General features: G+C 39.8%; 1 protein-coding gene across 1 annotated transcript in view; it reads left to right on the top strand.

Annotated features, from left to right (window-relative positions):
• LOC140729530 (synaptotagmin-7-like) overlaps window positions 1-27,477 on the top strand; it is a 530,282-nt gene that overhangs the window by 448,998 nt on the left and 53,807 nt on the right. The window contains 1 exon segment of the mRNA XM_073049365.1: window positions 435-570. Coding sequence (XP_072905466.1) covers window positions 435-570 — 136 coding nt within the window.

The raw sequence follows: 27,477 nt of genomic DNA, 5'->3' as shown, positions 1-27,477 counted from the left end.
ACTATTGTCATCAACCATTACTAGCACCAAGTCAAACCCCAAACTTACCATTTGTATAGTTGTAGGTTATATGTGTAGCTCACTAGAAAGCACATCGTAACAAAAATATCCCCCATTGATCTGTTTACCACATTCCTCTTGTTCTTCATATTTCCCTGTTGTTTGCAAAGTAATACAACAGAGTGCCCAATTATTCATCATCATTAAGTGCTAACATGTGCATTAATGTTCAGTTGTATAAGCCACGTGGACTATTTTGAGGAAGTTGAGCTTACTAAGTACAGGGTTCTTGTGATCTCTTGCAGATGTCAAAGCTTTGTTAGTTCAGGAAAAGAAATGAGATAAAGACTCCTTTACTAATGGAGCAGCCGGAAATAGCACCCTGGTTTTATGAGGCTTGCTGTCAGAATGTTGACTACTATCTCCATTTGCAGGTTGCCCACAGGAAATAAGCCAGTAAATACAACTCCTGTGCAAGGGCAGGTCCCTCAGGATGACTCAGACAGAAAAACAGAACCCCGCTCCTCAGTCTCAGATCTGGTGAACTCTCTCACAAGTGAAATGCTAATGGTAAGTAGCCATGCCTGCTGCTGATGTATAAACCGAATTTTATAAAAGGATAAATCTCATTGTACATCTTTGGTGGAAGGGCATTGCAGGACTGTGATGCAATGAAAACATGATCTTGGTTTGGTGATTTTCCATCTTTACACATATTAAGAAATTATATTATATTATAAGTATATTATAAGTTTGCTACCATAATGTTGCAGGATGCATTCTCTGTGATGATCATACCTGGCATTTTATAGTCATAAAACATAAATATATTCTCACTGCTATTGTCCAAAGTTGTCAGGAAGTTGCTGCAGATCAGTTAATAATATTCAAGATTTATTTTGCTCTCTAAACATTAATGGAAATATGAATTTTAGACTATTGATTAGTTTGCTTAAAAGTTGATTTCCAGTCTTTTTTTCAACAAACACCAATACCTTGTATGCAAAAATCTCTTTTAAAAAGGGAAAACTCATGATGTTTTGAAATGCCTCTAGGATTTCTGGAGCTTCCTTGCAGAGAACAGAGTCAAGTCTGCTTCCAGTATCAGTGGTGGTATCTGAAAAGAAGTGGGAGAGCATTCATAATCTCCTGCCTGTGATGTAGTGCCAACCTTTTACCCTACTCTACGATAAACCTAACCTTCCCGCCTATATAGCCTTCCATTTTTCTGCTATACCTGTGCCTATCTAAGAGCTTTTTAAATGTTCCTACTGTATTTGCCTTTAGGTTGGTTTGTGCTTTTCTCATGTCAGTGAAGTCTTCTTTTCTGTAGTTTGGCCAGATATGATTCTAGCTGGCAAAATGTTTGACAATGGGAAAGAGTATTCCCTGTTGTTAGCAAGACTTTCATTTTTTTTTTGTTTTGTTGGATGCTCTATCCTGTTGATCTTTAACAATATCCAGGCTTATGTTTTATGCAACACACACAAAATGCTGGAGGAATTCAGCAGGTCAGGCAGCATCCATAGAGAGAAATGAACCTTCAACATTTTGACTCTTCATCGGGTCTGAAAAGAAAGAGAGCAGACACCAGATAAAAGGATGCGGGGAGAGGGAGGAGCACAACTGGTGGGTGATGGGCGAATCCAGGTGAGACGAAGAGAGTAGGAAGGAGGGAAGTAGAGTAAATTATTACCAGAAGAAAAACTGCAAGTAATTGAGCAATTTTTATTCTTAAATTGAATCTAATTATGTCATAGTTACTATATGATAATTGTTTTTGTCTCACATAATATATTTGCCACATTTCATTTTCTGAAACCAAATTAAGCACTTCTATCTGTATTCTAAAAATTAGTCCATGTGGACATAGTAGAATAAATGCCATTTGGTTCCTTGTAATGATTGCAGCATAAGGCAGGGGATGGGTGTGAGCAGAGGTCTTTATATCTTCCAGGTATCAGAACATTCCAACGAACTTTCCAGCTGGTGAAATAGTTTTTGTTAAATGTGGTCATTTATAAATAGGAAATCAATGAAGAATGATTTTTCACCTAGCAACACAAGCAACAAGATAATGACCAGATATTGCATTATAAATATTAATAAGGGTGAAATATTGGTCAGAAAACTGATAATTGTGCTATTTTCTTGGAAAATTACCAAAGTACTTGAAGGTTTCTTGTAACCATCTGGAATTTCCAGCTGCTTCTATCATTTCTCTCTTTCTCTCACTCTCTCATTCTCTCTCTCCTTACTGTCTTCTATGACCAAGACAATTTTATATCCAAGTTATCAATTTTCCATGAACTATGTAACTTGATTACTTGATTTTTCAAACAGCCTACCATGATGGACCCTGTCAAATGCACCTCATGTCTTCAATATCTGTTGCCCAACCTTCATCGGTCATCTTTGTCACTCCTTCAAAAAAGCTCACATTTGAGAGAGAAGACCATCCACTCACAAATCCATATATTCACAAAAAAATAACCATTCTCAATGAAAAAAATCCTTACGTTCTTATATAAAAATCAGTGTTTTATTTTCATACAATTTTGAGCTCTGAAACAATCCAGGCTTCTTCAAGAGAATGAATTAAGAACAGAACACTTTTGCCTTGTGACAGTAGGAAAGAAATAGAAATTTCCCATCTTTCTTCTTTATTTCATGAAAAAGCAATCATGATTTTTTCACGGAACAGCAATTTCTGATTACTCTTTATCCAAATATAATTTGGATTACTCAGAAATAGCAGTTCTCAAATGTAGCAGTGAAATTAAACGTAAATACTTCAATAGTAAATGTTCAAACTAATCATAAACATAACTATTACAAAAATTGTCAAATTTAACTGCTTGAAACTACTGTTATTTAACTGAAATCAATTTAAAACAAAATATGAAGAGACCTCACTTGGAGTACCCTGCTCAGTTCTGGTCGCCTCACTACAGGAAGGACATGGAAACCATAGAAAGGGTACAGGGAGATTTACGAGGATGTTGCCTGGATTGGGGAGTATGCCTTATGAGAATAGGTTGAGTGAACTCGGCCTTTTCTCCTTGGAGTGACGGAGGATGAGAGGTGACCTGATAGAGGTATACAAGATGATGAGAGGCATTGATCATCCGGATAGTCAGAGGCTTTTCCCCAGGGCTGAAATGGCTAGCACAAGAGGGCACAGTTTTAAGACGCTTGGAAGTAGGTACAGAGGAGATGTCAAGGGTAAGTTTTTTATGCAGAGAGTGGTGAGTGTGTGGAATGGGCTGCCAGCAACAATGGTGGAGGCGGAAACGATAGGGTCTTTTAAGAAACTCCTGGATCAGTACATGGAGCTTAGAAAAATAGAGGGCTATGGGTAAGCCTAGGAATTTCTAAGGTAAGGACATGTTCGTCACACCTTTGTGGGCCGAAGGGCCTGTATTGTGCTGTGGGTTTTCTATGTTTCCAGTTCTTTCTGTATTACCTGTAGTCTGTCTTTGTAGTGTGACATGCTGAACAAACTCACAATTTAGATGAACTAACAACGCGACAATAGTTTCTGCAGGCTGATTTTGGAAGTTTTTATGGCATTATAATCCATCCAGTATTAGTCCACTGCCTAAAACTGTACTTGGAACAGAAATTTCTATAACCAAAACTAGGTATACTACACACTTACAACGGAATATAATCCTGCAACAGCCAACATAATTCTTCAAAGATACAACATTCTGTAGACTACAGCAATAAAAGTCACACACAATGCACTGCAGTGCCTTTACTTGACTAATACAATTCAGAGCGCACATCTTAAAATTGATATGTATGTACTCATTTAGGATTCATATGTATTAGGAATAATGACCTTGTATTGAATTGTAAACTCAAGGTGTGAAATTTCATGTGATATTCCCAGGCTGAAAGACAAAGAAATCTCCACATTATTGAAAATCAATTCAAAACCAGAAGTATTACTTGTTTCTTTATAGAAAAGCAAGGTTACAATTGTAGGTGGTGGTATTGACAATAAAAAAATAGACAAAAAGACGGAAAATGCTGGAAATACTCAGAGCTCTGTGGAGAGAGAAACCAAGCTGATATTTAAGGTTAAGTTTTCATTTAAAAGATCTGCTTTTCATTGATAGTATTCATCAGAACATTTCCAAGGTTACTTGATGAAAACTAAATATGCAGTACTGTTTTTGTACAGTATATTATCCAGTTTTCGTGAAGAAAAATACTATCAATAAAAAGCAGAGCTAACACCCTTGGTGATCACAAAATTCATAATTTTCGTATCCTTTATTTATCATCTATATTAATGACTTGGATGATAATATGGTAATATGATAATATGGTCATCTTTGCAGATTACACCAAGATCTGGGGTACAGTTAACAGTGACGAAGGCTACATCAAAGCTTGCAAAGTGATCTGGCTGAACAATGGCAGATGGAACTAGTGTGAGGTGTTGCACTTTGGGTGGACTTGTTCAGTGAATGATAGGTATGCAGTAGAACAAAGGCACCGGAAAGCGGTATCACAGACAGCCAGGTAAAGAGAGGTTCTGGAATATTGGCCTTTATAAATCAAAGCATTGAGTACAGGAACTGGGATGTTATATGTTGAAATTCTATAAGGCATTGATGAGGCCAAATTTGGAGTATTGTGTTCAGTCCTGTTGAGTGCATTATTGTGTGCATTAGTAGGAGACACCAGCAGGGATGACGGTAGAACAGCAATAGCCAGAGTTTCTAGGAGCAATTCAGAAGGCACAGGATAGATTTATTCCAAAGAAGTATTCTAAAAGGAGCATGAGGAAACCATGGTTGACAAGTGAAGTCGAAAACCAAAAAAGAGGGCATGTAATAGTGGGAAGCTTTTAAAAACCAACAGAAGGCAACCAACTAAAAATACAATGAAAGATGGAATATGAAGCTAAGTTAGCCAATAATATGAAAAAGGATGAAAAAAAATTACATATACACTGTGGCCACCAGGATACATTCACCTTGATTTATAATCCGGTGTACCTGCTTTTAATGCAAATACCTAATCAGCCAATCATGTGACAGCAACTCTGCATGAAAGCATGCAAACATGGTCAGTTCTATGAGCAAAAATGCCTTGTTAATGAGAAAAGTTGGAAGAAAATGGCCAGACTTGTTAAGGCTGACAGGAAGGCGACAGTAATTCAAATAACCACGTGTTACAAGAGTGGTGTACAGAAATGCACCCAACTGACGTGCAAGATGTTGAACCTTGAAGTGGCTACAGCAGCAAAAAACCATCAACATAAACCCAATTCTGATATAGTTCTCAATTGTGGGCTGAGAGAGGAAAATCATGGTTAGGGAAAAAGGGAAGGAGAGGAGAGGGAGTGGGAGCTCCAGAAGACATTCTACAATGTTCAATAAACCGATTGTTTGGAATCAATTAACCTTGCCTGGTGTTCCTGGGTTTGGTGTGTCTGTACCTATGCCACTCTCCGCCCCGGCACTCCTCTGCCACCTGTCCCACGCCTCCCCCACAGTGCTCCACATTCACCACTCCCAACATTCTTTGCTCCTGCCAGATCTACAAACTTGCTGTCATCTCCATGTTAACAAATGCAGTACTGACTGTGCAAAAGTCTAAGGCCCTCTACTTGTTGTAGGTAGAAGGAATAAAAGTGCAAACTATTTTCCAAATGGGGAGCAAGTTCAGAAATCAGTCATGCAAATAAACTTCTGAGTCCTAGTGTAGGATTCCCTATAGGTTAACTTGCAGGTTGAGTTGGTACTAAGGAATCCAAATGCAATGTTAGCATTCATTTCAAGAGGACTAGAACATAAAAGCAAAGATGTAATGCACTGGACAGACAGCACTTGGGATATGGTGAGCAGTTTTGGGCACCTTGTTTAAGAAAGGATGTGTTGCAATTGAATGGAGTCTAGAGAAGGTTCATGAGAATGATCCTAGAAATGAAAGGATTAACGTATCAGGAATGTTTGATGCCTCTGGGCCTGCACTGGGAGGAGTTTAGAAGAATGAGGGGAGATCTCATTGAAATGTATTGAATAATGAATTTCTACCTAGATAGGGTGGATGTGGCGAGGATACTTCCTACAGTAGAGGGGTCTAGGACCAGAGAGCACAGCCTCAGAATACAAAGTCGTCCCTTCAGAAGAGAAATGAGGACGAATTCCTTTATCCTGACCATTGATCACGGTTCCACAAATAGTCAACTTCTACCTCCACCCAACAATTAAAATGTTCCAACTCTAACAAATCTATTCCTGACATGCAGCCGCACTAAATACCCTAGTTCCTGCCTGTGACAAACTACTGCAACTTTCACCCAAACCGAAACTCCTACTTTGAATCTTTCCCCTCCAATGCACAGCAACTTTCTCCATCCACTGCTTTTCACCTCCCCCACACTTACTTGTTTGTATCTCTCCCTTGGCTGCAGACCAAACTGATCTTTAGAGCTCTGCACTAGTTTGTTTAATAGAGCACATTTCTTTTCATTAACAAAATGCATGTGGACCTAATGTTACTTTAACTAGTTTGTGTGCCTTTGTGGGCATCAGTGAAATTTTAGTGCACTTCCAGCCACAAATACTGACTGAAATAGGATTTATTTTGATTCCCAGCAGCAGTCCAGGCAGTCAGAGCCCAGCCATTAACTGTAATGAGTGCAGTACCTCATTCTGTTATATTTTTCTCATTATGTGGAATGTGTCCCCTGCAAATCAGTGATTCAAACTGATGGCAGTTTGATGTAAGATTTCAAATTATCTTAAAGAACATTTTACCTCAGCATATAAATTGCTGGGCTGTATGTGGAGGTACTTTATGATGTGGGTTCCAAATTCCTTCTCAGTAACTTAAAACAATGCACATGATTTATTCCAGAATTTAATTTAAAGTACCTGTGGTTTATTTAGATCATTCCTGTTATGTTTTGTACTTCAAAGCATTAATATTAATTCAAAGCAGAACAAGGAGCTGGAAGATAAGTGTGTACTTTGTTTTTACTTAAAGTGAGTTCTGCATGGTAGTGTCATGATGTTTACAATTCACTTATTTTTACATAGAACCTGTAATTAATTGACTAAATGACAAGAATGCTTAGTCAAACAATGTACTTACAATATTACTCAAAAACTACTGTATGTTAAATACACAACACTCCTCCTTGCTTAGCTATAAACTCCAACTCAATATAGAATGCATCTCAACTACTGTATACATAGTATACACTGTATACTATATAATACAATTACTATACAGACATCCACAGCATGGTGAGTTTTAAATTGTCCCATGCAAACTAAAGATTTAATCACTGTGGAGGATTTCTACCTCATCAGATAACTTCTTTCCCAACAATGGGAGTCACTCTGCTTGGCAGGAGACTTGTGGTAGTGAAACGATCTTAGGTTCAGGGGCCTCCTCCGAGGTGGTTGTAGGAGATGACTCTGGGACTGAAGGAAGTGGCTCTGACACTTCTGGAAACCTTTTTTCTGCTTTCCTCATCTTCTCCCTCTGGATCTACTTCAATCCGTGCTTCTCTCCTTTTCAACTCGTCTTTCATTTTCTTGCCTTCCTTTTTCTTCTTCCAATTTCTTGTATCTCTGAATTTGCTAATTTCTTGAGAAATTAGGTCTTGTTTACCCTCTTCCATTTCCATAGCACTTGTGTCATATCACCTTTCTTTTCCTTTTTCTTCTTTCTAGTTTGTGCACCTTGACCTTGGGGAGGTGCACTTAATTCTCTTATTAATCCTTCTGTTGCTCCCTTTACAATCTGATTTCTTAATTTCCTCATCCACAACATCATCTTATGAGCCCACCATTTCATATCTCCATTCACTTTCTTTTGGCCTTCCACACATTGCGGACTGAAAAGCTTGAACATATAGACATTAAGAAAGAGGATGTGCTGGAGCTTTTGGAAAGCATCAAGTTGGATAAGTCACCGGGACTGGATAAGATATACTCCAGGCTACCATTGGAGGTGAGGGAGGAGATTGCTGAGCCTCTGGCAAAGATCTTTGCATCATCAATGGGGGCAGGAGAGGTTCGGAGGATTGGAGGGTTACAGATGTTGTTCACTTATTCAAGAAAGGGAGTAGAAATAGCCCAGGAAATTATAGACCAGTGGGTCTTACTTAAGTGGTTAATTTGATGGAGAAGATTCTGACAGGCAGGATTTATGAACATTTGGAGAGGCATAATATGATTAGGAATAGTTAGCATGGCTTTGTCAAAGGCAGGTCATGCCTTATGAGCCTGATTGAATGTTTTGAAGATGTGACTAAACACATTGATGAAGGTAGAGCAGTAGATGTAGTGTATATGGATTTCAGCAAGGCATTTGATAAGGTATCCCATGCTCGGCTTATTGAGAAAGTAAGAAGGCATGGGATCTAAGGGGACCTTGCTTTGTGGATTCAGAATTAGCTTGCCCACAGAAGGCAAAGAGTGGTTGTAGGCGGGTCATATTCTGCATGGAGGTCGGTGACCAGTGGTGTGCCTCAGGGATCTGTTGTGGGACCCTTCTCTTTGTGATTTTTATAAGTGACCTGGATGAGGAATGGGTTAGTAAATTTGCTGATGAAACAAAGGTTGGAGGTGTTGTGGATAGTGTGGAGGGTTGTCAGAGGTCACAGCAGGACATTGATAGGATGCAAAACTGGGCTGAGAAGTGGCAGATGGAGTTCAACCCAGATAGGTGTGAGGTGGTTCATTCTGGTAGGTCAAATATGATGGCAGAATATAATATTAATGGTAAGACTGTTGGCAGTGTGGAGGATCAGAGGGATCTTGGGTCTGAGTCCATAGAACACTCAAAGCTGCTGCATAGGTTGACTATGTGGTTAAGAAGGCTTCATCAACTGTGGGATTGAGTTTAAGAGCTGAGAGGTAATGTTGCAGCTATATAGGACCCTGGTCAGATCCCACTTGGAGTACTGTGCTCAGTTCTGGTCACCTCACTACAGGAAGGATGTGGAAGCTATAGAAAGGGTGCAGAGGAAATTTACAAGGATGTTGCCTGGATTGAGGAGCATGCCTTGTGAGAATGGGTTGAGTGAACTTGGCCTTTTCTCCTTGGAGTGACGGAGGATGAGAGGTGACCTGATAGAGGTGTATAAGATGATGAGAGGCATTAATTGTGTGGATAGTTGAGGCTTTATCCCAGGGCTGAAATAGTTAACATGAGAGGGCACAGTTTTACATGTGGGCCGTGTAGCATCATCCAATACCTTTCTTAATTCATTTTCAGTTGACTGTATTGCAAGGGAAGGGGCAAGCAAATTATGAAGGGACCTCCAATCAAGTTGTAGTTGTCTCAGCCAATCACAACTCCACAATGGTAGCCCTTTTATTTTTACCATATTCAAGGCCAACATGGCTTGTTGGTTGTTGTATTTCACTGTTACGAATGTAATTCCCACAGGAGTTATCTTTTCTCCAGTATTAGATCTTAGTTGGATATCTGGAGGCTTCAGTTTAGTGTCTTTGAAATGCCATTTAAGCACATTTTGTGGAATGACTAAAACAGCCAAGCCAGTGTCCAATTCTATTTTAATGAATTTGTTGTTTACTTCTGTTGTAAGCCATATTGCTTGTCTACTGTTATCTTTCACATTGTAAATCACAAGACTACTCAGTCCTATATCACTTTCATCATTATCAGACTTGTGAGCAACAGCATGCAGATAAGTGCTCTTTTTGAAACTGTAACTTATCTTTTTATGCTTTTTATTCCCCGTGCAGTCTATTTAGTTTCTGCCTGACATTCTCTCTATATGTGTCTTATTTTGTTGCATTTTCCGTAAGTTTCACCTTTGAACCTGCACTGAGCTGGTGTGCAGTGTGTGAGACCCTGCCATAATGGTAACACAATATGTCACAATTTTGTTCATGCTCACTTTCATTCCTGACTGCAACTCAATTGTGTTTCTCTCTACTGTTCCTATTGATACAGCTATTTCAACTGCTCTTCTAAATGTAAGTTGTGCTTCAGTTAGGATCTGTTTTTGAATGCTTTCCTTGAAGATTCCACAAACTTAATGATCTCTCTGTGCATTAAGAATACTTAATCAAACAATATGTTTACAATATTTCTGAAATAGTACCACAATATTAAATGCCCACCAGTTCCTTTAATAGCCTTTGATATACCCTAGATCAACCTTCAGAATTTTGCCATCTTGAAATATTTCATTTTTTTCTAAGTTTTCAACATCTCAATACCTGGCACAAGGGATTAGCATTTTTGTCATCTTCGTGCTGCCTGCAGGGCTTAAGATTGTCTGTTGTTTCTTGCCAGATAGAACTGAACAGAGTTTTCAAGGAAAGATCAGGCAGGCATTAATTTTGGCTGCTTCCTCCTCTAATTCATTTTATACTGTTTTGATTTAAAGCTATCTTGACTTTTTTTGATTGCTTTTCTACTTGATTAGGCATCTTGAGAAACAGGGCAACTGAGTCTCCAAGGTCTCTTTCACCTTCATCCTTTGTGATTATATACTATTTACATAATTTATAGTTCTGTAACTTTTGAGTTGCTGTTTCAAGTTCTGTCCTAGACAGCTTGGAAAACCTGAACATTTCTGCTCATACTATTGCATTTCTGAATGCTGGTCACTTGTAAATTAAATATAGTAATGGTTCTAAAGTTGCTCCATCAACAATATTTATTAATAATTTGGCTGAATAGTAAATCATTAGATCTTGATGCTACGGTTACCCTGATTTGAATTGCAATTTACAGTCTCCATCTGCCCATGTGTACCTGGTCTTAATGTGGAAGATGGATCCAGATGGCCTGAAATATCTCAGACTCCAACAGTATAGTCTGGACAGCACAAATATTTGGGCAACTAAAGAATTACTTCCCCTGAAATTCCTCTGGAATATTTGATAATTTATTATGGTTCTTAAAACAGTAAAAATTTGCAATTAAAATTGAAGTAAATTTAAGTAAAAAGTGAAGTAACTTATTTCTTTTCTCCAAGTAAAAAATAGCTAGCTAAAATCATCAAAAAATATTGATAAATAATTAAAAACATAAGAATTTGATAAAATAAATAATTTTGTAAATAATCTTGCTCTTCTCATTGTCTCCTAATCTAGAGCTCTACAATACTCTTTCAAGTCTGCATGGTCTTGGATCCTGCGGTTGTGTTAACCTGCAGTTGGAATTCAATTCTGGACTGTACTGAGAGTAACTTAGGAAGTTCCACATTTCACAGAATGAGCACAGAAATCACAGTTAGAGTGTTTCAGCATCTGTGGCTCCATTAGGGAGTACCAGTGTTGGTTTGTAAAGGCTGACCCAAAGCTTAAGTGTGTCCAGCTCAGTGGACAACAGAAAGCCAGATAGGAACATGACCTGTGAGAATGTCAGACAATGACTGTAGATAAGTTAAGGGAGTCCATAAGACTGCAGGAGGTAGAGTAATGAAATAGAATCTATCTAATAAGGCAACCAACTAGCAGTTGTCAGTTTGCAGAAGAATCATGGTGTGCTGATTCATGTGATACACCGTTTCTACAAGCTATTGAGAAATCAAATAGTAAGGAAGCCACTATGGTAAGAGGACTGAAGTACATATGCAAGGAAGTCTTGACACAAGATATGGAAAGACCACTCATAAAATATTAGTTTTGATTTTTATACCCAAGGAAAGATATACTTCTCTTTGGATCAGTACATCATGGACTTGCCACATTAATTTTAAGGGAAGATTCAGCAGGACAGCTAATATCCACTGGAGATTAAAAGAATGAGAGGTGATCTTACTGAAAGATAAAAGATTCTAGAAATGATACACAGATTTGCAAGTGAATGGCTGTTTCCTTTGGCTGAAGAACTCAAAACTGGAGGGCAGTTAGGAAAGATGAGATCAGGGCGATATTGAGATACGATATAAGATCTAAAGAGCAGAATGTTGAATCCATCTAGGTAGAGATTAGGAACAGTAAAGGGAAAAAGTCAGTCATGGGAGTTGTCTATCAGCCACTGAATAATAACATCACAGTGACACAGGCAATAAACAGAGAAATATCTGAGGCATGTAAGGATGGAACAGCAATTAGCATGGGGGACTTTAGCTTGCACATAGATTGGGTGAATCTAGTTGGTCGAGGAAATCTTGAGGAGGACTTCATATAATGCAGCTGTAATAGCCTTTCTTGAACAGCATATTTCTGTACCTACAAGGGAACGTGGTATCTTCGATCTGGTCCTGTGCAATGAGACAGGTAAAATTAGTGATCTTGTAGTTAGAGATCCTCTTGGAAAGTGTGATCACAGTGTGACTGAGTTTCTCATACAAGTGGTAGGTGCAATAGTTCAGTCTAAAACCAGTGTATTTTGCCTAAACAATGGAGACTGCAATGGGATGAGGGAGGATTTGGCCAGTGTAGACTGGGAACACAGGCTACATTGTGGGACAGTTGAGGAACAGTGGAAGACTTTCAAAAAGATTTTTCATGGTGCTCAACAAAGGTATATTCCAGCTAAAAGCAAGGACAGTACGAGTGGGGCTAGCCAGCCTCAGATAACTAAGGAAATAAAAGAAGGCATCAAACTAAAAGCTTGTGTGTACAAAGTCACCAAGAGTCGTGGGCAACTGGAAGATTGGGAAAACTTTAAAAAGCAACAAAAAACCACTGAGTGAGCAACAAAGAAAGGGAAGCTAGATTATGAAAAATAAATCAGCACAAAATATAAAAACAGAAAGTAAAAGTCTTTATAATTATATAAAGCAGAAAATGGTTGCTAAAATGAATGTAGGTCCCTTGGAGAACGAGAAGGGAGGATTGATATTGGGTAATAAGGAAATGGCAGAGGCTTTGAATGACTATTTTGTGTTGGTCTTCATGATGGAGGACACGCTTAACATGCCAAATAAAGATATTATGGATGCAATGGGAGGTGAGGACCTGGATACAACAGCTATCACTAAAGTAGTAGTGCTGAGCAAACTTTTGGGCCTAAAGACAGGTAAGTCCCCTGGTCCTGATGGAATGCATCCCAGGGTACTGAAAGAAATGGCAAATATTATTGTAGAGGCTTTGGTGATAATTTATCAAAATTCTCTGGACTCTGGGCAGGTCCCAGCGGAATGGAAGACGGTGAATGTCATGCCACTGTTCAAGAAAGGATGTAGGCAAAAGGCAGGTAACTATAGGCCAGTAGGTTTAATGTTTGTAGTTGGGAAAATACTTGAAACTATCATTAAAGAAGAAATAGCGAGGCATCTGGAAAGAAAAAGATCCATCAGGCAGACGCAGCATGGATTCAGCAAAGGCAGATCCTGTTTGACAAATTTACACAAGCACAGTGGATAAAAGGGAACTTTGATTTACTTGGATTTAGAGAAGGTGTTCAATAAGGTGCCACATAAAAGACTTATCCATAAAATAATGATATATAGAGTTGGGGGTGATGTATTAGCCTGTATAGAGAATTGGTTAACCAATAGAAAGTGGACATTTGGGGTATATTTGTGTCTCTCTGGTTGGCAATCAGTGGTGAGTGGTGTGCCACAGGGGTCAGTGCTGGGCTTGCAACTGTTCACGATATACATTAATGATCTGGAGGAGGGGACCGAGTGTAGTGTATCTAAGTTTGCTGATGACGCTAAATTGAGTGGAAAAGCAAATTGTGCAGAAGATATGGAGACTCTGCAGAAAGATATAGATAGGTTAAGTGAGTGGGCAAGGGTCTGGCAGATGGAGTACAATGTTGGTTAATGCAAGGTCATCCACTTTGGAAGGAAAAAAGGGTGATCAGATTATTATTTAAATGGTAAAAATTGCCGCATGCTGCTGTGCAGAGGGACTTGGGAGTGCTTGTGAATGAATCACAGAAGGTTAGTTTGCAGGTGCAGCAGGCTATCAAGAAGGCAAATGGAATTTTGGCTTTCATTGCTAGAGGGATTGAGTTTAAGAGCAAGGAGGTTATGCTGCAAATGTATGGGCTACTGGTGAGGCCGCACCTGGAGTATTACATGCAGTTCTAGTCTCCTTACTTGAGGAAGGATAATACTGGCTTTGGAGGCAGTGCAGAGGAGGTTCACCAGGTTGATTCCAGAGATGAGGGGATTAGTTTCTGAGGAGAGATTAAGTCACCTGTGACTGTACTCGCTGGAATTCAGAAGAATGAGAGAAGATCTTACAGTAACATAAAATTATGAGAAGGATGGATAAGAGAGAGGCAGAAAAGTTGTTTCCACCGGTAGGCAAGACTAGAACTAGGGGACATAGCCTCAAGATTTGGGGGAATAGATTTAGGATGGAGATAAGGAGGAACTGCTTTTTCCAGGGAGTGATGAATCTGTGGATTCTCTGCCCAATGAAACAATGGAGGCTACCTCAGTAAATGTATTTAAGACAAGGTTGGATAGATCTTTGCATAGTAGGGGAATTAAGGGTTATGGGGAAAAGGCAGGTAGGTGGAGATGAGTCCATGGTCAGATCAGCCATGATTTTATTGAATGGCAGAACAGGCAAGGTGGCCTATTCCTGCTCCTGTTTCTTATGTTCTTATCAGCTGAGTAAAATTTATTTGAGTAACATTCGATAATGCAGGAAAATATAGTCTTGTTCTCAGTGGCCTTTTATGTGAAAGCAGGTCAAAAATACTGAGTTTGTAATTCATAGATTGGGCTTTATATACTTGGAGTTATGGTGATGATGATACTAAAAATATATGATAAATGCATTCATATATTACACAATGATCAAATATTTGGTGTCTCTTAATAATATGTATGTTGAATTAACTTGGCAGGTTATGGGGAGAAATTCCTTGTTTTGAACATTTTTAATGTGCGTAGTTAACAGTCCACCAAGGTGAATCAAACAGATGTGAGATATTTCTGAAGTGAATAGGTGTTCAGCAGATAAACTGTCCTGACTTCCTTTTTGAAAGAGCTGAGGGACCGTAAATACTTGATCTCATCTGAAAGACCCTAATTAGATGCAACCCTGAAACAACTGGGGTGCATCAGATGACTGGTGTTGCGCTGGTCACCAGCAAGTCACTATTAGAGACAGAAGAATTGTATCGATAAAACCTTTAACTCTTACAAATTGGGTTTTGGATGGGTCACATAATAATCATGTGAAAAAAGAGGTTCAAAGATTTGCTTTTCCCTCCAAACCAACGAAAAGTATTTAAAAGACTTGGACTTCAAGCTATTGTTTATCCGCAATTAACCAATAATAACTAGGTCATGAAAGCATGAATAAAACATATACAGTGCCTGTATGTGTTCTATTGAGAAAAAAGAGATAAACATAATTGATGCTAATTCATAAACTTTGGTCAGTTTGTCCTTGCTGAATTTTAAGACCTAGAGACATGCTGATGACATACTGTCCTTTATGACTGGTATTTCTGCTGTTTTATTGCTGGCACAGACATTTTTTCTGAGGTTTATTGGCAGAAATAAGCTCATGTGAAGCTACACTTAGTTATCTTTATTCATTGAGAGGATGTGGATTTTGTTGGCAAGCCTAGTATTTTATTTTTGATCTCTAATTGTGCTTTTACAAGAAGCAGTTAAATGTCAGCCATCGTGTTGAGTCTGGAGTGACACAAAGGCCAGACTAGGTAAGGTCAACAACTCCCCTTCCCCAAAGGATATTAATGAGCTGCATGAGCCTTTACAACAGTCATATAGAGGTATGATTTTCTTTGCTATTATTGTAAAATTCCATATCATTTTGTATACTCGTGTATTTTATGTTCATACATAATTTTAAGCAGTTATTGAGAGATAGCAGACAATCAAGAGGTGTGAGGTTATCTTATACCTGGCTCCGGTCAGATCAGACATTAAATATTGAAGAGCATTGAGGAGCCCAAAGGCCTCCTCCTGCATTGAATTCATTTCATGCAACGTGTGTGGATTTCAGTATTTTATCCATTTAGTATTCAGACTAAATTTGTCAGCTGATGACAATATATCATGAGAGAGACACTTAGCCCCCACTTTATTAGGTGCACCTGCTCATTAATGCAAATATATAATCATGTGGCAGCAACTCAATCCATAAAAATATGCAGACATGGTCAGAGGCTTCGGTTGTTGTTCTGACCAAACATCAGAATGGGGAAGAAATGTGAACTCAGTGGCTTTGACAGATTGTTGGTGTCAGACAGGGTGGTTTTTGGTGTCTTAGAGACTGCTGATCTCCTGGGATTTTCACACACAACCGGCTCTAGAGCTTACAGAGAATGATAAGGCAAATTTTAAAAAAAAACATCCAATGAGCAGCAGTTCTGTGGGCAGAAATGTCTTGTTAATGAGAGCGGCAGAAGAGAATGGCCAGGCTGTTTCAAGCTGACAGGAAGGTGACAGTAACCCAAATAACCACACATTCCAACAGTGGTGTGCAGAAAAGCAGTTCTAAATGTACAACATGTTGAACTCTGAACTGGATAGGCTACAGCAGCAGAAGACCACACTGGGTTCCAGTCCCAAGTGCACTTTATTAGGTAATGGAGGTGCCTAGGTAAACTGGCCATTACGTGTACAGAACCAAAGTAGGCCATTTGACCCAACTAGTACATGTTGACCTTTTGTTTGTTCTTTTGTACCTCTACGTCAGCATCTATTGAAATGAATAAATGGACGTTTTGGTCCAAGGTCTTTCTTCAGGACTGAGAAGGAAGGGGAAAGACACCAGAATACAAATGTGGGTGGAGGGGGAGTGGGCAAGTTGGAATGTGATAGTTCGTGCCAGGTGAGTGGGAAAGTTCAAGGGCCGGAGAAGGACTCTGATAAGAGAGGAGAGTGGAGCATAGAAGAATGGGTAAAAGGAGGGGACGCAGGGGGAAGTGATAGGCGGGTGAGAAGAGGTCAGAGTGTAGAATAAAGGAAGAGGGGAGGGAGGGATATTTTTTAACTGGAAGGAGAAATCAATACTGTCTTTTCCCTTCTCCCTCATAAGCTTGTCAAGCCTCCCCATAAATACATCCATACTAATCCCTCCAATTACTCCCTGTGTTAGCAACTTCCATGTTCTCTCTGTTGTTTCGGTAATAGAATTTCTTATGCTTTCCCCATCAGATTTCTTATTAAGCAGCTTATCACGATGGCCTTTAGTTATACTCTGCTGCACAAACAGAAACATCCTCTGTGTATTTATTCTATCAAAAAGGTTAATCATTTTTAAAGGCCTCTATTAGTTCACCCTTCATCCTTCTAAAATGAGAAGAGTTTGTGAAGAGGAGTGGGGGAGTACTGAGCCATTGAACACAGCTTTGGGATTGTACTGTTGAACAATGGATGTGTGGAAGTACCAATGTTGCTGTTAAGTTTCACTACAAAAATTGTTAATTGATAATTCCCTTCCTGTTATACTACTATATAAAACAGGCTGCAGAGTTTTACCAGAAAACAATTAGAAGTAGAAAGATGATAATGTAGAGGCTTCTGCTGTAGACAGAGGTGCTGCTTCATAGCTTCATTGACCCAGATTAATCCTGGCTTCTGGCACTGACTCGGTAGAGTTTGCATTTTCTCCCTGTGACTGCATGAGTTCTCTCCTAGTGTTTTGATCTCCTGCCAATTCCAAAATAAAAGTGCAAGTTTGTGGATAAGTTGACAACTGCAAGTTGCTTCTGGGTGTAAGAGGGTGATAAGAAGATTGGGCTGGGCAGGGATGGAGTTGGAGGATGGTAGGGGTAGGCTTGATGTGTAACCGAGAATGAATAGAGTTCAGGACAGAGCATCCACTTCAGGACATAAAAACATAAGAAAGAGGAGCAGGTGTAGGCTGTCTGGCCGATCGAGCCTGCTCCGCCATTCATGGCTGATCTGACCATGGACTCATCTCCGCCTGGCTGCCTTTTCCCCATAACCCTTAATTCCCCTACTATGTAAAAATCTATCCAACCTTGTCTTAAATATATCTACTGAGGTAGCCCCCACTGCTTCATTGCACAGAGAATTCCACAGATTCACCACTCTTTAGTGTTCCTCCTCATCTTCATCCTAATTTACTCCCTCGAATCTTGAAGTTATGTCCCCTAGTCTCACCTACCAGTGGAAATAACTTTTCTGCATCTGTCTTCTCTAACCCTTTCATAATTTGATATGTTTCTATAAGATCTCCTGTCACCCTTCTGAATTCCAGCAAGTACAGTCCCAGGTGACTTAATCTCTCCTCATAGTCTAACCCCCTCATCTCTGGTATCAACCTGCTGAACTCCTCTGCACTGCCTCCAAAGCCAGTATATCCTTCCTCAAGTAAGGAGACCAGAACTGCATATTATGGGGCATGCTTCGGCTGCCCAACAGAGTCAACTGAGAATGTGTAGTCCTTGTGATGTTGGCCTGAAAATGTTGGTTCCAGTGAATTTGAAGGATTTTGTGGAAAGTGCATTGGTGGTATTTTTAATGGTTACACATGCTCAGAGCCTTAGCTCTAAGACATTATCAACTCATTACCGAAGCCTATGAGATGATCTGCCTTGCAATCACTGTCTAATGTCCTCTACCAAAATGCCCCTGGCTATATCGTAATTCCAACCCACAACAAAGGTTTATGACGACACTTTGGAAACACTACACCACTTCTCCTATCACAGGAACCACCTCTCAGTGATAGAAAATACCAAAGGAGAAATTTGCCACCGCCTGCAATATACCAGCATAGCCTTTGGTATAGCGAGGAAAAGAGTTTTTATAGATGAAGACCATACAAACCTGGCAAACTCATGGTCTGAGCAATAGTGATCTCTGTCCTTGGGGATTATGCTCTAATCCCACAGATTTTCACTTTAGCATAGTCTTCTATGCAAGGAAGAAGCTTGCTTTGTAGGACTCAATAAGATCCTTCATTAAATCTGCTGATTTCCATGGTAGTTACATAAAGGTGGCACTTTATGAACTTAAGTTTTAACTTTGCTCATCAGCATGTTTACTGGTTCCAGTGTTATAATTTTGCTTGATGTTCTCCTAATATTTGATGTTAGCAAAATGAAGAAAACCAGTTGGGCTGTTGAAGTCTACTCCACTGGTAGAAAACTCGGGTTAAGGAGAAGAAAATCTGAGCCCTCAAGACTGCACTGAAGATTACACCAATGGTGTTACCATTATTCAGAAACCTGCTCCTGAAAGTGGCAAGTCACTCTGCAGGTCCCTTGGATTTAGAATCACCATCAGTTGTCCTTCGATAAATTGAAACACAGTTTGCCATTGATTGTAGGGGGCTGTTTAGGTATAAAATTAAAATACTAACTGAACTGGATTCAAACCCAGAGCTTCCATTTTTAGTGATATCTTTCATATAACTTTCAGCTGATCCAAAGTACTTTTAGAGAAAATATGGTAATTTTTCAAATATTGTTGCAATGTAAGAAATATAGTGGCCATATTTACCACTGCAATCTTTCTCAAATAGGTTTATCAAATTACTTTATTTTAATCATTTAAGTGAGGGGTAAGTGTAAGTGAAGACAATACTCCTTTTGCTGTTCCAGATATCATCCTAGTATCTTTTGTGCCTGCGTGTAAAAGGAGAGGAGCATCGATGTAGTAAGTCATACACTCAATCCTTCCATGCTGCACCGGAGTATCTGCCTGCAGTAGGGACTCATGTAGAGAATTGGGTGAGGAAGTAAGGAATGAAGCTTGAGTAGAGCTGAAAAGTCCTTGAGGATTAGGTGGGCCAAAGATCTGTTTCAGTGTGTTAAATGGAGTGATGATATTGAGTGAAGGAAATGGGCAGGGATGGATTTAATCTTCCTCCTCAACTTGTAGTTTTAAAAAATGAAACTCTTCTGAGTATAGATAAAAGAATATTTATTGTATGGAAGACTGTCCTCATTCAAACTTGCCTGAATTTAATGGCATTGAACCTGCTGCCTAAAATATCAGCCGCCAATTCCCTTTGACTGAAGCTATAAATGTACAATACACTGTACAGTTGAGAGAGATAAATGGAATTGATATGAGAAACAGTCACATTATAATTCACGTTCACTGATTGGAATATATTTTCATGACATGTTCAGTTAATTACATAATTTCTAATTAAGCCCTAATTGTGTTGATACTGAGGTTATGCTGTGATTTGCCTTATTAAAATAGAAAAAGGGGACTTGGAATCACCCAATTGGGAATGGAGTTGTTGTGTTTAATGTTTGAAGAGCGAGCACTACACAGTATCAGGAAGGCCATTGATATTCTGTGTGTGAGCTGGTAAATTGATCCCAATATAATTCTCACCAGGTCACTTTATATTGGATCGGTCAAGGTTGACTAATCAGAAGCAGTTTGCCCTTGCCCAGATCTGTGTGAATTATGCAACATATTTGTTCAATGAGTTACATGATCTAATGAATTACTGAGCAGAAGTAAAATATCATCACAGTTATGTGGTTAATTCTGATCCCAAATTCAATGAGCTTTATAAATTTATCATGTATTTTCTTTAACTTGCTTTATATAGTCTACCTATGAATTTTGCTTCTGAATTTGTCGAGAAGACAGAGTTACACGAGTTGTTGTGGCATGTGATAGTGTTTGTTGATTTAAATGGAGGTATATTAATTGAGGACTTTGTAACTCGTCTGCTTATTTTAGACCTTTTCATCTCTATTAACCTATATCTTTTATTATTCATTGATACCTTCATTTCTATAGGTATCAGTTAACTTTATTCTCAATTTAAGAAAGTGTTTGCTATAAGTTAGCTGGGAATGAGCATTCCTTCCACTTGGAAACTTCAACTCTATTACGTGTCTAATCTTCTTTGATAAGGATAGTCTCAGTGAGTGTGCTATCACTGCGACCCACTTTGAAAATACTTCAGAATGTTGGCAGTATAAATCTTCTTTATTTCTTTCTCATAAGCCTGGCTGTATGCAAAACCATGCTTATGAAGGACAAGTTTATGAAAACAGGCAAGAAGATATAACGATATATAAATAGTAGTCAGTAGTTAATATATGTACATTAGTCAGAAAATGAGGATTTTTCAGGCAGGAATACGAAAATATTTGCCTCAAAATGTGTTTGTGTAGCAATGCTCATGCAAGCACTGGGAAATCAATGTTTCCTGAAGTGGAACACAGTAGCACAGTTTTCCTGTCTTGAGCAACTGTTTCATGAAATGTGCAGAGATTGATAACAGTCCTTACGTATCCCTCACTTAGAATGTGGCCAAAAAGAAAGTAGTTACATATCCAGAACAGAAGCATGTTGCCTTATTGTGGTGATCTGTGAGGAGCCAGTTTAAAGAGATACATACCCTCTCTACATGTGTCAGCTGGCTGAGTATTGACACTGATCCTGTTACTTGTGGATAAAGTGACTGAGGACAAACTCCATTGTCATCTGGACAGTCAGACCTCCTTACTGTACATGCTCCTGTGGTGGTCCAGCTGTTGTGCTGCCTGAGGTAGAGCTGGGCCACACCGAAGGACCAAAGGAAAAGGGCTATCAACTCCTCCAGTGTAAAGGTTTTCAACAGGACCTTCTTTGGAACCAACCATGGAGATCTTCTAATCTGGAACAAAGCTGCCAGGCACACAACAACCATCCCCAATAATTTGTTAAGGATCAATGTTGAGAAATCTGTGCATCACAACTTGCTTCCATTTAATTAAGTTGCAGCTTGCACTCAGATGATATTGAAATATTTGAATTTTGCCTGCAAAGAAGTTTTTAGTGAGTTTACCAAAGGCACCATGTGCCCATTGGGAACTGGGAGTTCTAACTGCAAGGTATTATATCACTGTCTTTCCCTCCCCCCTCCCCCCCAATGCAATGATGAGGAAAAGGAGAGAATACTTGCAGACCTTAAGGTTGTCACAGCCAGGTTGCAGTATGGGCAGGGTGGGTGGGGGCTAGTGGGGACAGCCTCCACTGTCCATTAAATTCTCCCAATAGTTTGCATCTCAATGACAACCAAATCCAGCTCCTGGGCTTCAGGCATGGCTTAGTTACTAAGCCCAGCAGAATCATTCTACTGAGGAGAAGGAGCAAGGGTAGGTGACTGGCACCTCAAAACTAGTCATTTTGGGCACATGGGCCTCGTCACCCATGGTTGGTTGCTCGTGTAGGAGAAGGAAAACTCTGATTTCAAACCTCCGCTGCCTTGAGCTATTCCCACTCATGGGGAAGAATTCAGGAGTAAAACTGGAGGAAAATCCAGAGCTGGAATCCCTAAAGCAGTCCTCTGCTGAGTTCAACATTGACTGGCAACCCCTATAGTGCTGGAGGTGCCAAACTGCATTGGTACGTGCCATTCCTTTGCTGCATGGAGAGGGGGAGCTGGCAGAGTGAGCAACAGATTGCCCTCCATATCGTACTATCCTGAACTATTGATAAGCTAGGCAGCTAGAATGCTGCATCCATGGTCAACGCTGACCAACGGAGGCCTACTGCTTGCTGACCTCCTTACGATGTGAGGACCTCTATGCCCCAGGAGGACTGTGATGGTCCACCAATACTCATAGTGCACAAAGTAGATTTCACTTCAACGGGCACAATTACTGTCATTGTGTCCATATGGCCTACAGTCCAGATGTTAACTAGTCAGACCAGCACATCGTTTCAGAGTGCAGTATGAATACCTTTTAGGATTTCTGTATTGTTCTCTGCCATCCATTTAAAGTCGGAGTTTGTGTAAATGTCTACCTACCTGGCTGTGATTGTGCATGGGTACTTGGGCATTGTGTTGGTGAGTATGTGTGTACGGTTCTGCACAGGTGCCGGCCTATGTATTCATGCATGTGTGCATCTGTGTTTGTGCAGGTGTCTCTGTGTGTGTACATTTCTTCCTTCATATACAATTAGTGGCCACTTCATTCCATACACCTGTACACCACCTCATTAATGCAAGTATCTAATCAGCCAGGCATATGGCAGACAACTCAATGCATAAAAGCATGTGGACATGGTCAAGAGCTTCACTCGTTGTTCAGACCAAACATCAGAATGGGGGAGAAATGTGATCTAGGTGACTGTGGAATGACTGTTGGTGCCAGATGGGGTGGTTTGAGTATCTCAGAAACTGCTGATCTCCTGGGATTTTCAGAATAAAACAGCCTCTAGAGAATGGTGTGAAAAACAAAAAATATCCAGTGAGTATGATTTCTGTGGGCAAAAATATCCAGTGAGTATTAGTGCTGTGGGCAAAAAATGCCTTGATAATGAGAGAGGTCAGAAGAGAATGGCCAGACTGGTTCAAGCTGACAGGGAGGCAACAATAACTGAAATAACAACAGCGATGTCCAGAAGAGCATCTCTGAACTCATATGTTGCTCCATGAAATGGATGGGCTACAGCAGCAGAAGACCATGAGCAGCCACTTTATTCAGTACAGGACAGGCCAAATAAACTGGCAGCTGAGTGCGTGGTTGTGTGTACACATCTGGCTACATATCTCTCTTTGTGTGAGAGAGTGCTCAGGTGTCCGAATACATATCTTAGTGTGAGTGTGTACTGTACATGTCTTCCTACATACTTACGTGTGTGCAAGTGTGTTTGCATGTCTGTCTCCTCGCCTCTGAGTCTTTGTGTGCAGGTGTCTTTCCATTTTTCTCTGGAACTACACCTGAAGCCCACATGATTTGAAGTTCCAAGTGTCAGACCTTTGACCTTAGAATACTTTGGGATGTTGTGATACTCCTTCCAGCACTACTCCTTAGTGCCAGTTGTCTCTGTGCGGGGGTAGTACTGTGGGCATCTCCTGCCAACTCCTCTTCACTTTGACCTTGGATACCCTTGGTCCACCTCTCAGAAGTGACCTCCTTCTTAATCATCCTTATGAGTAATTTACGCAAAAGCATGTTGAGATCTTTGCCTGAAACATAGTTGACAGAGCATTTGTTCTGTGCCTCACCTGCTTCATTATCTGTCATTTTACCATGAGATTCAGCAAGATGCAGGACTTCTACTAGTTCAGTAATTTACTTTAGAATGTCCTTTCAGGCCTAGGGCATTGACATAATTTAGTAATGTACAAAGATTGCAGCTGCACTTAAATTAATTACTTAACTGTTACTTTCTTGCCTTAGCTGGTAGCATTGGACAGTGCAAATGTACCCGATTTCTTACACACACTGTAGATTGTAATATGAAACTCAGCCCCTGCAGGCAAAGGATTCAGCACAAGGGTAAGGCTCCATCTCAGGAGTGAAAGAATTTGTTGGTAACTTATTTAGCTGCAAAATATTTTATTTCTCCTTCCACCACACTTTTCTGGATGCCTTATAAATGTCATTCAGTAAACTGTGGCAAATCCTTTTTATTAAGTATATCACATAATTTTCATTATCCAGGGTTCCTCTAACAATTTCTAAATTGTATTCTATCTTCCCTCATGCCCTTTCCAAGTCTGTCTTGTTTGCGAGACCCCACATATTCACCCTCTTCTTCAAATTAGCTGTCATCACCCAAAAAAAAACAATTTTGCTCCTCCACTCTTGTTATATAAACTTATTAAATCTACCCATTCCCGTAGGTTTTTGATACACAAGCCCCACTCAAATCCATCCCGTCGTTCTCTTAATGCTGTGTTTGACTCCTCCCATTCGTGTTTCTGTTCCCATCACAATTGCATCTTGCTATCCCCAGTCACAAACGATATGTCATGTGGCTGTGGCAAGGATAAACTAATCATTTTCCAGACACCAGAGGCAGCCAATGCTGGACACAAGATGCCGGAGCAACTCAGCAGGTCAGGCAGTATCTGTGCAGGGAAATGGACCATCAACATTTTGTTTAAGAGCCTTCATCTTGACCGAAAGATGGAGGGGAGATGGCCAAAATAAAAAAGGGGAAGAGAAGAGGAGGAGCAAGAGTTGGCAGATGACAGGAGGGTCCAGGTGAGGAGGTGTGACAGCAGTGATGTCTATAACTTCCATAAGCAGAAAGGTGTGAGGAGAGGAGGTTGTACCTCAGTTCCATATTTGACTCCAAAGTGAACTTCTCACCCTATATTTGTGGCACAACTGAGACTACTGCTTTTACAGTCAAATGTTCCCCAGCTACTCCAGGCTCAGAGCACCAATGCCTCTGTTGCTTCTGAATTGACAATTCCAATATTATTTTATTGGCTTCCCACATCTTATGGCAATAAACTTCTGATCAGCATAAACAAAATGGCTTGTGTCTTAACTGAAATTAGTCATGTTTTCATTTTACCTTTCTTCCTGGACTTCTGAACACCTTGGTAGCTGAAGTCATTTTTTTAAAATAATTGAATGAGAGGCAGAAAACTGGCTAAGCATTGCCTTGATGTTGTTAACATAACACTCTCATTCTTGTTTACGAATTTTCTTATGGCTTCACCTCTTTATATCTCTCTTTGGATATCTAAAGATCCCTTCCTGAATCTCACTGACTCACTCAGTCATTCCACCTACTAGTAAGATAAAGCTGTATGAATGAAGGGCAAACAGCCCATTTTGCAGCACTTGGCCTTTGAAATGGTTTTTCAATTGTTCCTATTTCCCAGACTATTCCCATAGCCCAGCATGATTTTCCTTTCCAAGCTTTGGTACAATTGCCTTCCAAAAGTCATTATTATATTTATGTTCAGAACTTACAGAAAGAGTCAATGAAACTGCTGAGCACTTACTTTACAATTTTGTATTCATGGCCACACAGAAGATAGAGAAGTACAACACAGAACCTGACCCTTCTGTGCCAATCATGATGCTGATGTGGACTAACCCCATCTGCCTGCACATGGCTCATGTCTCTCTGTATCCTGTCTGTTCAGGTTTCTGTCTAAATGACTCTTCAATGTCTCTATTGTATCTACATCTACCACTTCCCCTAGCATTGTGTTCCAGGCACTTACCACTGTCTGACAAAAAACACCTCCAAAATCTCCTTTAACTTTCTCCTTTTCACTTTAAACATGTATTGCAGTATTGACTTTTCCAACTTGGAAAAAAGACTTTGACCTATTACCTGTACATCCCATAATCTTATAGATTTCTGTTTGGTCCTCCCTCAACCTTTGAAAAAGAAAACAGCCCAAGTTTGTCCAACCTTTCCTTCTAACTAATGTACTTCAATCCAGGCAACAACTTGGTGAATCCTTTCTGTGCTCTCTCCAAAGCTTTCACATTCTTCCTCTAAACTGGCAACTAGAAATGCAAAACAATACTCCAAAGGCAGCCTAAAATAGTTTTATACAGTTGCAAACAACACACACAAAATGCTGGTGGAACACAGCAGGCCAGGCAGCATCTATAAGGAGAAGCACTGGCGACGTTTCGGGCCGAGACCCTTCGTCAGGACACGTGTGTGTTGTTTGAATTTCCAGTATCTGCAGATTTCCTCGTGTTTGTTCTTATACAGTTGCAACATGACTTACTAACTTTTATATTCTAAAACACTTTGGCCAGGAGTAGACCATTTCTTGTCGATAGCTAATAGTTAATCTGAACATCTAGTTCCTTGCTCAATCAGTTCCTTGGTCAGTATCCCATTTTTAACATACCAAAGGAAGACATTCAAGCAGCTATTGAACATTTTCGCACTAATGTCTCAGTCACTATTAACTTGCTGCATATCCTACATTATTCAGGCATATGAATAGTTTCTTGCAACTTTGCACACCTATATACACCTTCCAATTTGTGCATATATTTACCATTTATCATGACAATTTAGTAATTCATTTCAAAATTTTAGTCAATGTTGCTTTCATTTTCATGCATTGTGCTCAAAGTCCTTCAACCATATTGGTGCACATAGCTCTTGTTCTATATTTTTCCATGACAAAACTTTATCCTTCTCCATCCAATAGCTAAGACTTTTTAATACAAATGCCCAGTGATACAATTTAAAATTTGGACATGCCAGTCCCCCATCTGACTTTTTGAATTGTTGAGCTGACCACTTTATATTGGGTCGTTTACCATTCCAAACATAGCATTGTAGTAAGGAGCCCAGTTTTTATGCAAAAGCTTTCTGTCACATCCTCTGTCCAGCTGGAGTGTCCTGGCCCAAAAAGTTGACTGTACTGTTTTCCATCGATGCTGCTTGACCAGCTGAGTTCTTCCAGCATTTTGTGTGTGTTGCTTGGATTTTCGGCATCTGCAGTTTTTCTCTTGTTTGTCTCTGTTCCATTCAGCTTTTCTGCTCTCTAATGCTGGCAAAATTGGAGTTGATGAGATCTAACAAATAGTGTATAGTGGGTGTGGTTCTTCTATGATATATTGCTATATTTCTGACAGATAACTGTATTACAAACAAGAGAAAACCTACAGATGATGGAAATCCGAGCAACACACACACAATGCTGGAGGAACTCAGCAGGCCAGGCAGCATCTTAGAAAAGAGTACAGTCGACGTTTCGGGCTGAAACCCTTCAGCGGGACAGGTTTCGGCCCAAAACATCAACTGTGCCCTTTTCTAGATGCTGCCTGGCCTGCTGAGTTCCTCCAGCATTTTAACTGTGTTACAAGTATAGCACAATTGAAATATTAGTCATAGTTTTAATGAAGGGT

Source organism: Hemitrygon akajei, chromosome 6, assembly GCF_048418815.1.
Source record: "Hemitrygon akajei chromosome 6, sHemAka1.3, whole genome shotgun sequence".
NCBI lineage: Eukaryota > Metazoa > Chordata > Chondrichthyes > Myliobatiformes > Dasyatidae > Hemitrygon > Hemitrygon akajei.
The sequence above is the reverse complement of the archived record's forward strand: the minus strand, read 5'-3'. Positions and strand labels throughout refer to the sequence as shown.